General features: G+C 40.6%; 2 protein-coding genes across 9 annotated transcripts in view; one reads left to right on the plus strand and one right to left on the minus strand.

Annotated features, from left to right (window-relative positions):
- The window catches only part of CPLANE1 (ciliogenesis and planar polarity effector complex subunit 1), a 51888-nt gene extending 45967 nt beyond the window's left edge, over positions 1–5921 (plus strand). For all 3 annotated transcript variants that reach the window (XM_083703366.1, XM_083703368.1, XM_083703367.1), the window contains 7 exons: positions 600–765; positions 1628–1689; positions 2395–2559; positions 3190–3287; positions 3410–3532; positions 4513–4655; positions 5376–5921. In XM_083703366.1, the coding sequence (XP_083559492.1) occupies positions 600–765; positions 1628–1689; positions 2395–2559; positions 3190–3287; positions 3410–3532; positions 4513–4655; positions 5376–5516 (898 nt within the window). In that variant the 3' untranslated portion in view covers positions 5517–5921. The remainder of the gene's footprint in view (positions 1–599; positions 766–1627; positions 1690–2394; positions 2560–3189; positions 3288–3409; positions 3533–4512; positions 4656–5375) is intronic.
- A 3492-nt stretch (positions 5922–9413) lies between these two features.
- The window catches only part of NIPBL (NIPBL cohesin loading factor), a 126649-nt gene continuing 123462 nt past the window's right edge, over positions 9414–12600 (minus strand). For 4 of the 6 annotated variants that reach the window (XM_083703370.1, XM_083703373.1, XM_083703369.1 and 1 more), the window contains 3 exons: positions 11817–11991; positions 10926–11111; positions 9414–10385 (listed from right to left, as the gene is read on the minus strand). In XM_083703370.1, coding sequence (XP_083559496.1) covers positions 10020–10385; positions 10926–11111; positions 11817–11991 — 727 coding nt within the window. In that variant the 3' untranslated portion in view covers positions 9414–10019. Of the gene's footprint in view, positions 10386–10884; positions 11112–11816; positions 11992–12600 lie in introns of all 6 variants that reach the window. The other 2 variants (XM_083703371.1, XM_083703374.1) reach the window with 1 other exon arrangement.

Raw genomic sequence — 12600 nt, forward strand, 5'->3', positions numbered from 1 at the left:
GTGTAGAACCATGTATGCCACATTGAGCTCATTGGAAGGCAGGCAGTAAGTAAATAATTACAGCTGAACCTTTACTGAGATTTGTGATAGATGTCTGTTTACCTTAACCGGTCAGGTGGCATTGTGGGACAACATCCCCACCCCATCCCCACCATTATCCAGCGATGGGTCATGACTTGGGGGGGGCGTGTCCCAGCCAGCGCAACACCAAAAATGGTCTCCATGCCATCCGGGGATGTGGATTTCAGCCTGCTCCAAATTTGGCCAATCATGGGAAGACTGTATTGCTGTTTCCGTCCTAGAGGCAGATCAGACTGAGCTGGAAGGCTTCACTCCCATCCATCTCTTGGATATTTATTCCCTCCCCACACAGCTTCATGGAGATTCATGATAAAGTTAATAGTGTTACCTTGAGAGAGGTCCAAATCCAATTTGAGTTGTGGACTAACTTTTGTTTTCCATGTACTTGATATTTTTGGTAGTCCTTTGAGATCAAAACAGACATATATATTGCTATGCTACTTTTACATGCTTTTAAATGTTGTTTCATCTAATTGTTTGAAGTATGTGTTAATTATGAGTTTTGTCCTGTATTCCAGCCTCTCCAGTGTAGTGAGTGGGCATTCACGTAAAACAGAAAAGGAGAGAAAAGAGTTACACACTTGGATGAAAAGAAAGCGAAAGGAAAGGCTAGCTGAGTATCTGCAAACGCTGGCTGAACAAAGGGCAAAAGAACACAATCCATTTCATTTTAGAAGAAAAATGGTAAGACTACTTACATTGTATTGTGATCATGTGGCTGTAACAATTCAATGTAGAAAAGCATTTTTAAAATGTGTTAAGACGTCGTTCTCAAATATGAATGCCCTAATCAGCTTCCGCTGCAAATTCTACATTTTTCTGTACAATCTATTACAGCTTTAAAATTAGCTGGATTCATTTGAGGCTGGTTCAGATACAGAAATGATCAAAGCTTATTTATTTGTGGGATAAAATATGAGAAGGAGTGGGGGGAGGGGTTGATCACATAGCCTGATCCTTTAATCCAAGGGTGGCCTAACATACCAATAGTGGGTAGAGCAAAATGAGTAGAGATACTCTTTTCTCTTTGTCCTTCACACATTCCATTCATTTATTTTCTGGTTGGAGTGAACAGTGCATTGAGTATGGATTAGCTTCTCCTACAGCCCAAGAAAGACAGGGAACATGCAGCCAAATTTGGGAGGGGGCGTTGTCTATGCAGAGCTTTAGACTAGATGACCATTGGGGTCTCTTCCAACTCTACAATTCTGTGATTCTGTAAGGGCAGCAGACATCACTCCATCATGCAAAGATGCATTTACCAGACCTCTGACCCATTCAGTCACCCTCACCCCAGCAGTTGACTGAAAATTCTCATAGGTTGTGTCAGTTGAAAGTATAGTTGTGGACCACGTTTGTTGGCTTGAAATGTTCGGAGGCAACCAGTTGAATAGTTTTTATTTGTCGAGTGGCCACACCTCACTTTTCCATTTGGGCACAGTTCCAAAATCCTAGCTCTGAAAAAGCACTTATGATGAATGTGTAACCAATTATGAAGACTGGAAAGAGAAGATAATTTTAGTAACCGTTTGCCTTTCTTGTATAGCCACTTGGAATCACAACACAGGATATTAAATTACAGCAGAAAAAGAAATGTGAAAAAAATAAGTAAGTTATCACTCAGTGCCATTCCAGCCTTTCCCTTTATTTTGTTCTGGTGTATGTGACTGCCAACCCCTTTACCCTGGGCAGGGGATGGAGTTTGGATCCGGCTGAGGTGTCTATGTCAGCCCTGCTGGCCTCTGTAGCTTCCCAGCAGCCACCAGCTGATGTCACTCTATTGGCATGGAGCTCCCCTTCTGCCCACTCACTAGACGTGTGGATGGGCAGAAATGCCACTGGCTGCTGGATCCTAAGCATTGGGCTCAACTGTGATGTCGCCCTGTCATTCTGTAAAGCCCTGTTGGTGTGGGAACTTAGGATTTCTCCATATAGACCTTTCAGTCACCTGCCCGGAAATAAGATTGAATGAAGCAATTTTACATTTTACAATTGTCTTAGGCCTGGATATGAAGCTCCAGCCCTGATGATCTGCTGAAAAAAAGGCCTTGGGCAGAAAATTCTGACTCAGAAAAGGGGGAAAGATGTTACATCTAAAAGTTGTATATTGCTGTCTGTCCTGTTTCTCTGGGGAAGTTATACAGCAGGGTTGTACAATTTAAGGCCCATAGATGAATTTGGATCCCTCTCTGCTTTCCCCCAAAGGTTAGATAGGCTTTGTTTTCTTCTTTAAACTAGACGAAATGTCAGTAAAGAAACAAAACTTGTAATAATAGGCTTAAATAATAGGCATCTTGTTTTTACTCCCTTCAGAGCCTTGTTTTCTGAGCATCATAACATTAGAGTCGCTGAAGCCCTCACTCTGATGCATGAGCTGTTGTCTGACACTGTGCAACTTCCTTCAAGTGACTTTGACTCACTATCTAAAACAAGACCACCTCATGATTTCAAGAGACCACATATTGCTTCCGCTGGAGGGTAAAGTATACAGGCTCCCCAATGTCTTTAATTTCCCCAGCTCAGAAGTAAGACCGATTGAGGCCAATAGACAAAAATATTAGCTGCTGCTTCCCCCACCATCTGGGTCAGGACTGCAGCATGGATGGCTAGAGTTAACTGCGCACACACACACACTCAAATATGCATGTTCATATAACATGTAGTTTGCTTTTCAGCAAATGGAGATTGTTGTGGATATCTGTGCTACTTCCAGTGCTAACAGCCAAAAGGGAACCTAGCTTAGTGGTAGAGGATCTACTTTATATGTAAAGATCCCAGGTTCAATCCCTGTCATCTCAAGTTGAATTGGTAAGATGATGGAATCAGTTATTTGCTGTAGATAATACTTGCATAGAAAGCCAAATAGTTTGATATGGTTTTCTCAGTAGTTGGGAATCTGCCTTATGCCAACTCCTCATTGCAAAAATGAACCATTTAAACACGGCGGTGGCACATGGTTGTCATTACAGACACAATGGTATTGTAATGTTACATGATTCGCCCCAGCATGGACCCTGCTAATGTTATGAGAAGCCATTTTCATGCACTTTTGTATATTATTTCTGAAACCAGTATTGCTATGATAGAAATGTGGTATATCCCTTGTAGAAGTTGCCACGGTGCAAGGAGGAAGGTTGCTTCCAAAGGTAGTTTGAGTCAGACGAGATCCTTTTCCAGTCTGTCTTGTGGCATAACTCCAAGGAAAGGTAAGAATGGAAATGAGATGGCCACAATGCCCAGATTGAACTATGGGGGGGGGGGGGTTATACAGTTGTGCTTTCCAATTCCTGATCCATAAATTGGGTATTTTGTGTCATTTCTGCTCAAGGCCGACTATCCCAAACTCCATACAGAAGAAAGGGACCAGAAGCCCATCAAGGGGAGATGTGGTGGAAAAGCAGGAGACAGCCACAACAGTGGTCAAGTCACAGGCTTGACTTGAGAAGTCAAGGTTTGTTATTGAACCAGTTCTCACACTGTTCATTGCTGCTCATCTCTGCTTTCCTGCAGTGAACAATGAAACGTCTGGGAGGAAAGTTTTTTGTCTTATTATAAGCTTAAAAAGTCCAAAATACATAGGTTAGGGGTTTAACTAAGAGCTGGATAATCAAAAGTCTTTACCGATGCTGTTTGCTGGAGTTGGGGACCTTTCCAGAACTTGGTCTGGGCAGCTTCCCCAAGACTTGGAAATGCGAGTGAGCTTGCCCAACAGTTGAAGGAGTTTTAAAAATGTTTGCTGTATTTGACTAGCTGTGCAAGCCGTAACTAGGGTCTTGAACTTGGTGTAACAATAGATAAATTCAAAAGCACTTTTTGTGCCTGTGCAGAACCTTCTGAGCCTTTGAGGAAAATAATGATGTTTGAGATGAATACCATTTCAACGTAACAAAGTAGCCAAATTTGTACTTGGTAATTACACCTTTAGTGGCATGTCCAGTGGGCATCACTGTCAAGACCAACATAATGGAGGAGGCTATGGGAGCAGAGCTTTGTGCTGCAGTCCCTTTATTACAGTAAAGTTTGCTGTGTTGAGCAGTTTATATTGCATCGCTTTGTAGAGCATCTTGCTTCAAATAGTAAGCGGTTGAGGGTCAAGTTGTAATACTGCATGCACTGATTACAGAATCTTTATTCCTTCCATTTGTAACAGATTCATTTTGCTGCATCTCTCTTCTGTGAACTTGGAACTATAAGCAGAGAACAGTAGGCCCCAAAGTGTACCATGGCAGGGGTGACTCTAAGACATTTATAATTGGGTAGAACAAATAAGAGGGCTCAGTAGCCCATATTAGATATTCTAGAGCAGGTGGAAACCACTAGCAAATCTTACTTTGGGAGCAAGGGTTGCAGAATTTAGGTCCAGAACACCAATTAACAAGAGATAATTGAAGGAAAGAAATACTTGCAAATAAAGAATGTGCTCTCTTGCAGCTTCTGATGAGCAGAGAAAGTTCCAAGACACTGACACAACAACTCGCACAAATGAGGAGAGTGAAGACGACGCCATGAGTGTTTGGAGCATTCCTGATGAGATCCAGAGGATACTGTATGGTGGTTCTAATTCCCATTTCAAGGCAAGGGTGGAAACATAATTATTCATTCTGCATATTTGGGACACTTTATTTTAATCCCCTTTTCTATGCAAATGCATCCGAGAAGTAAAACAAAGAATCGTTCATTGCCTCACTGTGGTATATAGGGGAGCTCAGAGCTGCAGGCTGGGTTCAAAATGCTGATTATCCGTGAAACGATTCTGGGGCAGGCACCAGCTGCTACTAACCGTTGTGAGGATGAAATGGGCAGAAGACAGTGCCGGCTAAAAGTGCAGACATGATAACTGGGGGAAAGTGCCAGTCCAAGCCAGTAGTGGTAGGGATCCTGGCAGCACAGGATACACCCACGCTACTGTCTCTGCTGGGTTTCTGGGAGAGGGGGAAGAAAAGCTGAAATAGAGTGAGCTCACAGAAACTCCAAATAAGGTTATCTTTGCTGGCATTCTGGACAGCAATGCTGGACAGGCAGGATAATTTTTCTCCTGCTGTTAAAGCAGGACCTGGCTGCTGCTCCAAAGGAGTGGCTATCTTGAATGTTTAGACCACCCTCTGAGAGGAAATATGGAATTTGGTAGACTGTAAGTCAGAGCAGGGGAGGAGAGGAGTGTGGGGAAATGAAATCCTGGCAGTTGGTGGTGTCAGTATAAAGTTGGTGAAGAAAGCACTTTGGGGAGCTTAGTCTGGCTAGCTAAGCTGTATCTCACACACTCCTGCCATTGATTACCTTTTATATCTCCACAGGAGTCTTTGCCTCATGAAGATGCTTGCTCCATTGCCAGCCTTAATAACTTGGACAGTGTGTCTGAAAGTACTAGCAGCATCCTCAGCAAGCTTGACTGGAATGCAGTGGAGGCTATGGTAGCAAATGTGGAAGAAAAATAAAACCAGAATTTCTTGGATGCTCTGCCCTTTAAAAGGAAAGTAGGCCCAATATTATTTGGAACAATATCTGATAGCTGACCATCATGGCATAATATTATGGCAGAATTCTAAGCAAAGAAGACTTCTTTCCTAACCAATAAGCTAGCATATAAAAGCAAAATCACGGAATTATGCAGGCCAGTACAATACCACATATACTTAGGCTTCTTGGAACATACTTATGTTTGGTATATTGGGCAAAGAAGACAAGATTCATAGTTTCTGAAAGCAGTATTTAAATAGCAAGATTTAAATAGCCAGTTGCACAGTGATTAAAAAGATAATTCGTAACTAAGATTCTGAATCATGTTTTGTAATTATTTAAGTAGTAGTTTGCAGTAATGTAATAAATTTTTTGCTGTTTAATACTTTCAAATGGTGTTTTTGCAGAAGAAAGGCGATTCTGGCAGGTCGGTCACAGTCACAGCTTTATTGTATGTCCCCGAAGGCCATTACAATTGAATGACCCAACATGGTTTTATTGTTCAGTTTCTTTGAAGACTATGACTGATGCTACCCACCTAGTCCATAGTCACCTTCTATTTTAGGCGTATTGTGACCATTTAGGTAAAGGGACCCCTGACCCAGGTCCAGTCATGGCCGACTCTGGGGCTGCAGCGCTCATCTTGTTTTATTGGCCGAAGGAGCCGGCGTACAGCTTCCGGGTCATGTGGCCAGCATGACTAAGCAGCTTCTGGCAAACCAGAGCAGCACACGGAAACGCTGTTTACCTTCCCGCTGGAGCGCGGTACCTATTTATCTACTTGCCCTTTGACATGCTTTCAAACTGCTAGGTTGGCAGGAGCAGGGACTGAGCAACAGGAGCTCACCCCGTCACAGGGATTCGAACCGCCAACCTTCTGATCAGCAAGCTCTAGGCTCTGTGGTTTAACCCACAGCGCCACCCGCAACCCGTGGCCATTTACAAAATACTAGTTCCTACAGTCCACTGTGCTGTGAATGCAAGGCACAACACCGATTGTATCTTACTCCATTAGAAGGGCAGGTGTGCAAGAATTACATCTGAGACAGAAATTGGTAGAAGTAAAATTTAGACTGCAATACTACACACACACACAAAACTTTTGCACAAGAGATAGCGATTGGGGGGGGGGGGGAGTCTTGTAAAGTGCATCTATCCTCAGCTGGGCAAGCTGTCTTCCCTTGGATCTCATTTCATCTCTACATACCCTACAGTATATACAAAAAATCCTCCTAGAAGTATAGAGTTGGAAGGGACCATGGAGGGTCATCTAGTCCAGTCCACCCCCCCGGTCAATGCAGGAATCCTGCCCACAGCTGTCCTTGGGCAGGCTCAGGCCACCAGCCTTCAGGTTAAGAGCCATTGTGCCCCCTGTTTAACATTTAAAATGGGATTATAGGCTGTGAGGCAGGACGTCCCCAAAGAGGGAATTCTGAATAACTAAGAGTCGGAACTTGATCTTTGAAACAACGTTCTTAAAAGGAAAATCCAGATTAATATAGGAATGTTCAGCAATATATAGAGGGTCACAAGTTAAAAGCCATGTGTGCTTGACAATAACTCCCACAATCCCAACTGGCCATGCTAGCTGGTGTTGAGAGCTGGAGTCTCAACAATATCTGGAGGGCAACATGTTTTCCTATTCATGTTATAAATCATCTAAACTAAGAGTTTAAGAGTGTCTGTTGGACTCACATTCTTACCTGTGAGAAGTACTCAGGTGGCATCCCAAAGCAAATAACCCTGTACAGAATTGCTTTTGCCTCTAGTGGTACTTGCTATCTTTGCAGAAATTACCTGGAGGCTGAAGGGGTATATTTGAAGAAAAACATAAGCCAACATTTAATTAAAAAGTAAACTTTAACTCAGAAGGGAGGAATACCCTTTGCTCTGCCCAGTTCCAAGGCACCATTCCTGAAAATAGTATTGCTGTCCTTATCAAATTATCCAAAGATTGATTTCTCTTGTCAAGTGCTCATCAATGGTCAGAGATTGCAAGATTCAGAATGTATAAAGAGATATCATACATCCATATTTTCTTATTCAACAGTTTTGTTTGTATACGTAAAAGGAGTAGGTTGAATTTATTACAATTCTTGATGCCCCTCCAGGAGCAAGACTCAACATATAATCCACTCACCATTATCAATACCTGCTCCCCTTAGGAGCTTGTGCTGGAAACACGATAAACAACTTTGAATCAGTCCTGTGTAATCTCAAAATATCCTGGAACAGTTGCTGCAAGGAACAAGCTTAATTAGCAGTGGGAATATATTAACATGAAATTTCAAACATTTTTTGCTGTTAAATTGTATTCCAAAGAAACAAAGTTTAACCACTAAGATATTAATTCTACCCAGGAAGGTATTGGAATAAGTAATAAAGTAATAAAGAAGTAATAAAACCAATTTGTAAGCACCTAGAGAGAAGCCTTCCCCAATGTCGATCCCTCTATATGTTTTGCACTGCAACTTCCATCTAAAACTCAAAAACTGTAAACCAAAACATCTAGAAGGCACTAGGGTTGGGGAAAGCAGACCTAGAGGGTAAATTTGACGTACTAACCGTCAGCATGGTTTTATAAAGAACAAGTAAAAGAAACCCATTAAGTGACTAAGTATAACATTTGCTTTCCCAACTTAAAAGACTAAATTAGCACTAAACTGCAATACAACAGTTAAAACAAATAGGAGGAAATGAAAATTATTTCATAGAAAATTATTAAATAGATTCTGATGAAGAATTAGTCATGTTAGTTTAATTCTTGAATTCTATATAAGAAAATGTAGGATTTGAATTTTATTCTACTGTTCCTAACAGATCAAGTAGCACACTAGAGTTCTGTAAACTGATGTAATAAAAATCCCACCCCACCATATATCCAATTTTGTAGAATAAGATAAATGCATCCCAGGATTGTTTGTTTGATGAACATCCACTTTTATACAAGCTTGAAAACAAAGACCTTAAAGTAGTTCTCTGCTAATTATTTGGCTGCTATTAATTTCTTCTCCGTACGTTAATATTGGGGGGGGGGGGGGGGAGAGAGACTACTTTCCAGAAAGTCAAGTGCTTTTAAACCTGGTGATGAGAGATACTTAAGCAACCACTCCAGAGTTTTAAGTAGTATTTCTGCTGTGTAAAAGGTGAAAAGAAATTTCAAGTAACTACAATACAACCAAGTGTTCTGACCTCTAACATTTAGAGAATAACTTATGAGCATATTAGCACAATTAATCAGTTACAAATCCGTATTTACTCCTCTGATATTTGCACCCTATGACTGTAATTCAGTTAAGTGAAAATACCACTAGCGCAGCTAGGATTTTCTGGTTCACATAAAAAAAATCCAACAATAGGATCCTAATGCACAGGTGGTGTTCTTGGGTCACATACATTGTTCCTGGTCAAGAACAGTCTGATCTCCTGGTGTCCTAACCAAGTGAAATATATCCATTGCTAGTTTCTCAGGCGAGAGTGATGGCTGTTCCCACCCCCACTCAATTTTTGAACATTGCTATATAGACAGCATTAGAAAGAAATTGAAGCATACAAGGCATAAACTATAGTTTCTTTTTATATCAAAATGTACTCTTGAAAATGTGTTTGGCACAGTGCTAAATCATATATAGTTAATACTAAATATTGCAGGATACAATAAAACCCTGGAGTTAACTTGTGTTTACACCCTTTTAAGGGATAAAAATAAAAGATACCAATTATTCAGAAGTCAGCCTATACAAACTGTATAAACAATATTTATGTCTTGCTTTGAAAACCACTGATATAGTAAATTTTACATAAAAGACTGCAAAATAATATAAATGGATTTAAACAGATCTTTACAATAAGAAATTCAAATGGAAACAGACAAGTAACAAAGAGAAGTAAAAAAATTTATTGCAGTATTCGTTCCACCAGATTTGCTGGGGATCCCTTTTCTTGTATTATTTCAGGGTGACCTAATACATCAAAATCTACATTTACAAAAACTCCTCCTGCAGATAGGTCATAGATACTGCATGCTTTTTCCCCCAACAGAATAAATTATATATCCAGGAGATTCTGCCATTTTACAGCCTGGAAAAACAATGCTTCCCTGGAAACTGGGCTAAGCTAAAGAAAGCCATCCGCTGCTAGGTTAAACTCCAAGAACACTTTATTAAGAACATTAACAGACTAATTTCCAACATTCACTTGTTTATTTTTTTTTAAAACAGAAAGGTTTTTTTTCAAGATATAAACAATTTTTGTTAAACTATTATACAGTGGGAGTAAAAATGAACTGAGAAGTTTCTGCTGCACAACAGCGAAGGAAGCTCCCACAAAAATGTTTACCAAACATTTCCTTCTGTTTCCTGCATCCCAGGTGTCATTCTTACTCTTCATTAAAATGATTTTTTTTTTGCCAGAAAGTTGATATTTCAAGTTTTTTTCTGTTATTTCATTTCCTGTAAAATTTGGCTGCATGTACAAATGCATTAGCTGGAAGTTCCATCCTTGGCGGCATACAACGATCGTAAAGTCTGAACCACTTTATTAGTCAGCTTATTAGCACTCGTTAGAGCAATTTTTTTGTAAATAATGTCTGACTCTTTAATAGTGTCTACCCAAGGCACCAGTTTGCGGCCATCACGGCGCTTAGCCTCAGTCCAGGAGCCACTGTAGGAGCCTGCCATCCACTGAACACTGAAGCCATTGCTGGTTTTCTGTACTACTCTTGCAATTTGTGGTCGATCTTTGTACTTTGGACAGCAAATAGCGATGACATCCATGACATCAACACTTTCATTCATCTGTGCTGCCAACTCCGTAGAGTCTGAATTTCGTTTTGACCTTCTCAATGACTAAAACATTGGGAGGGGAAAAAAGACCAAGTGTTACACAAAAGAACTTGAGTGAAATTATTGCTTTTATTGCTTTTAATCCCTTGACGCCGGGAGTTGGGATTTCCCGGCACACATTCCATTGCCGGCAATGAGACGCACCGCGACCGCCAGCGCCAAGGGGTTAACATCCTTGCAAAATCACATATTAAATTGTACCCGTGTCTTTTAACTCTTATTGATATATAAAATTATATGTACAAATGAATCATAAAGCTACATAAAAACTTGGCAACAATAAAAAGGATACACACAGTACATTCCAAAGGAAAATTAAACTTTATGCTAGATAAAATCTCTTCTATGTTTTTTATTGTTTTTGTTAGAACTTTCTACAAAAAGGTGTATAAACGGTTAAGAATTTCTATCTACAAAATGGTTTTTTTTTCCATATTGATTACATTACTCAGTGTACATTTTATTATAGACTGACATTTAAAAGCACATAAAATCATTTTACGTAATACGCTGCGAAATACGTTGACTCCTCCTCCGCCTCACCCCTGAAGTGCCTCCTCCTCTATCCTCCCCATCACTCTCATCATCCTCTGTCTCAGCTGCATTGTTTTTAGGGCTGCCTCCTCCGAGCAGCGAGGTAATAGCTTTGTTGCGAGCATTTGTGCTAGCTGACACTTCTCCGTCTTCCTCTTCTTCATCAGGATCCAAGTGTTCCATGAGAAGTTTGAACTAAGAAAGGATATTGGAAAGAAGATTAGGCGCCACCTTAAAATGAGTTATGAAAACAGAAAAGAAAAAAAGGAAGGAAGCCTTATGGGAGTAACCTTAAGACAATTTGTGGAGTACACTATCAATTTAGTAGCATGTGACACATCTTTTCTTGGAGAAAGCAAGGCTTGTTATCTTCCTTAATAGGCCTTAAAGGGGCAAGGTTTTAGATTTCTTACATATTAGAGCCTCAATGTTGGCAATCGTGGGGAAATTTTGCTAGCACCACACCAACTCAAACCCAAGAGGGAGTCTTTTGACTCTTTGCCTGCTCTGTGGTCCATTTCTGGGCCAGGCCCATGCATGAAATTTGCATTAGGTAGAAAAATCCCAGTAGAATGAACAGAGACTCCCCTGCAGCCCATAATGCAGATTGAAGGCATGGGGCACCCTACAGCTCATCCAACAGCCTCTAATTTGCCTAATTCTGTGCATTAGATACACATTTATTCAACGAGCAAACTGAAGAGGGCAACTTGCAGTGGAAGAAGTCAGCATACTCCATTCCTCACCTCTGAAGAAAAAAAACAATTTCAGCCTGCAGCCACTGCTCTTCATATTTCACCTTCTAAATAACAAAAACTTAAAAGTATTTCAGAACAGAGTTCAAACGTTTTTTAAATGAAGTTGATAGGCAGTAAAATTGTGCAGGCTCTCAATACTTACATCTAAGTACTGTTTGACTATATTCCTCTTCACTTCATCTGTGAGCTTGGAATGAGCCATATCACTTCGAAGGAAGTCTAGCGTCTGTTTTGGATGGAAATGAATTCCTGCCTTCCTGTTTATTGTTTTATCGTATACTTTTGCCGATTCAGAGGGAGAGTATTTCTGAATTTTACTGTTATCAAGAAAACAAAACGAATGCTTGAAGTTAGTAAGATTTCCACACATCCTTTGAAAGTAGAATCTATAAGCAATTCTCCTTAGTCCCTTAGGTCAAAATTCTTAGTGTTATATAAAACAAACATTATGGCACTAGGTTTTGCTACATGCATCTGCATTATGCAGAATTCACCCAAGTTTTGAGTTCAATCCGTAACAAAACCTCAATAATGTGATCACAGGGAATGATCAGATAAAACAGATGTAGGAAACCTCAAGCCCACCAGCAAAATGTGGCCTTCCAGTCCCCAGGCCTCTCCTCAGCCACACTCCTCGCCAGCCTTACTGCATGCCTTCCTTGAGAGCTTTCGCTTGGCTAAAATGCACCTGAACTGTGATAATAGTTCTTGTTTGCCTGAATAAAGGTTGGAGAGATGGGCTGGGTGTACAAGAGGAAAGATCTGACTTTCGCATGGCTGGAATGTAGCCTATTGTAAGAGTCACATCTTTTGCTCCAAGTTTTGCTTCCAGCCCCACCCATCACTGCCATGCACACCCTAGAAGTTGCTCGCAGAAGAATGCAAACTGAAAAGCTTCCCCACTCCTGAGATAAAGTAAGCAAGAC

This window comes from Podarcis gaigeae (assembly GCF_964106915.1).
Source record: "Podarcis gaigeae genome assembly, chromosome: 11".
NCBI lineage: Eukaryota > Metazoa > Chordata > Lepidosauria > Squamata > Lacertidae > Podarcis > Podarcis gaigeae.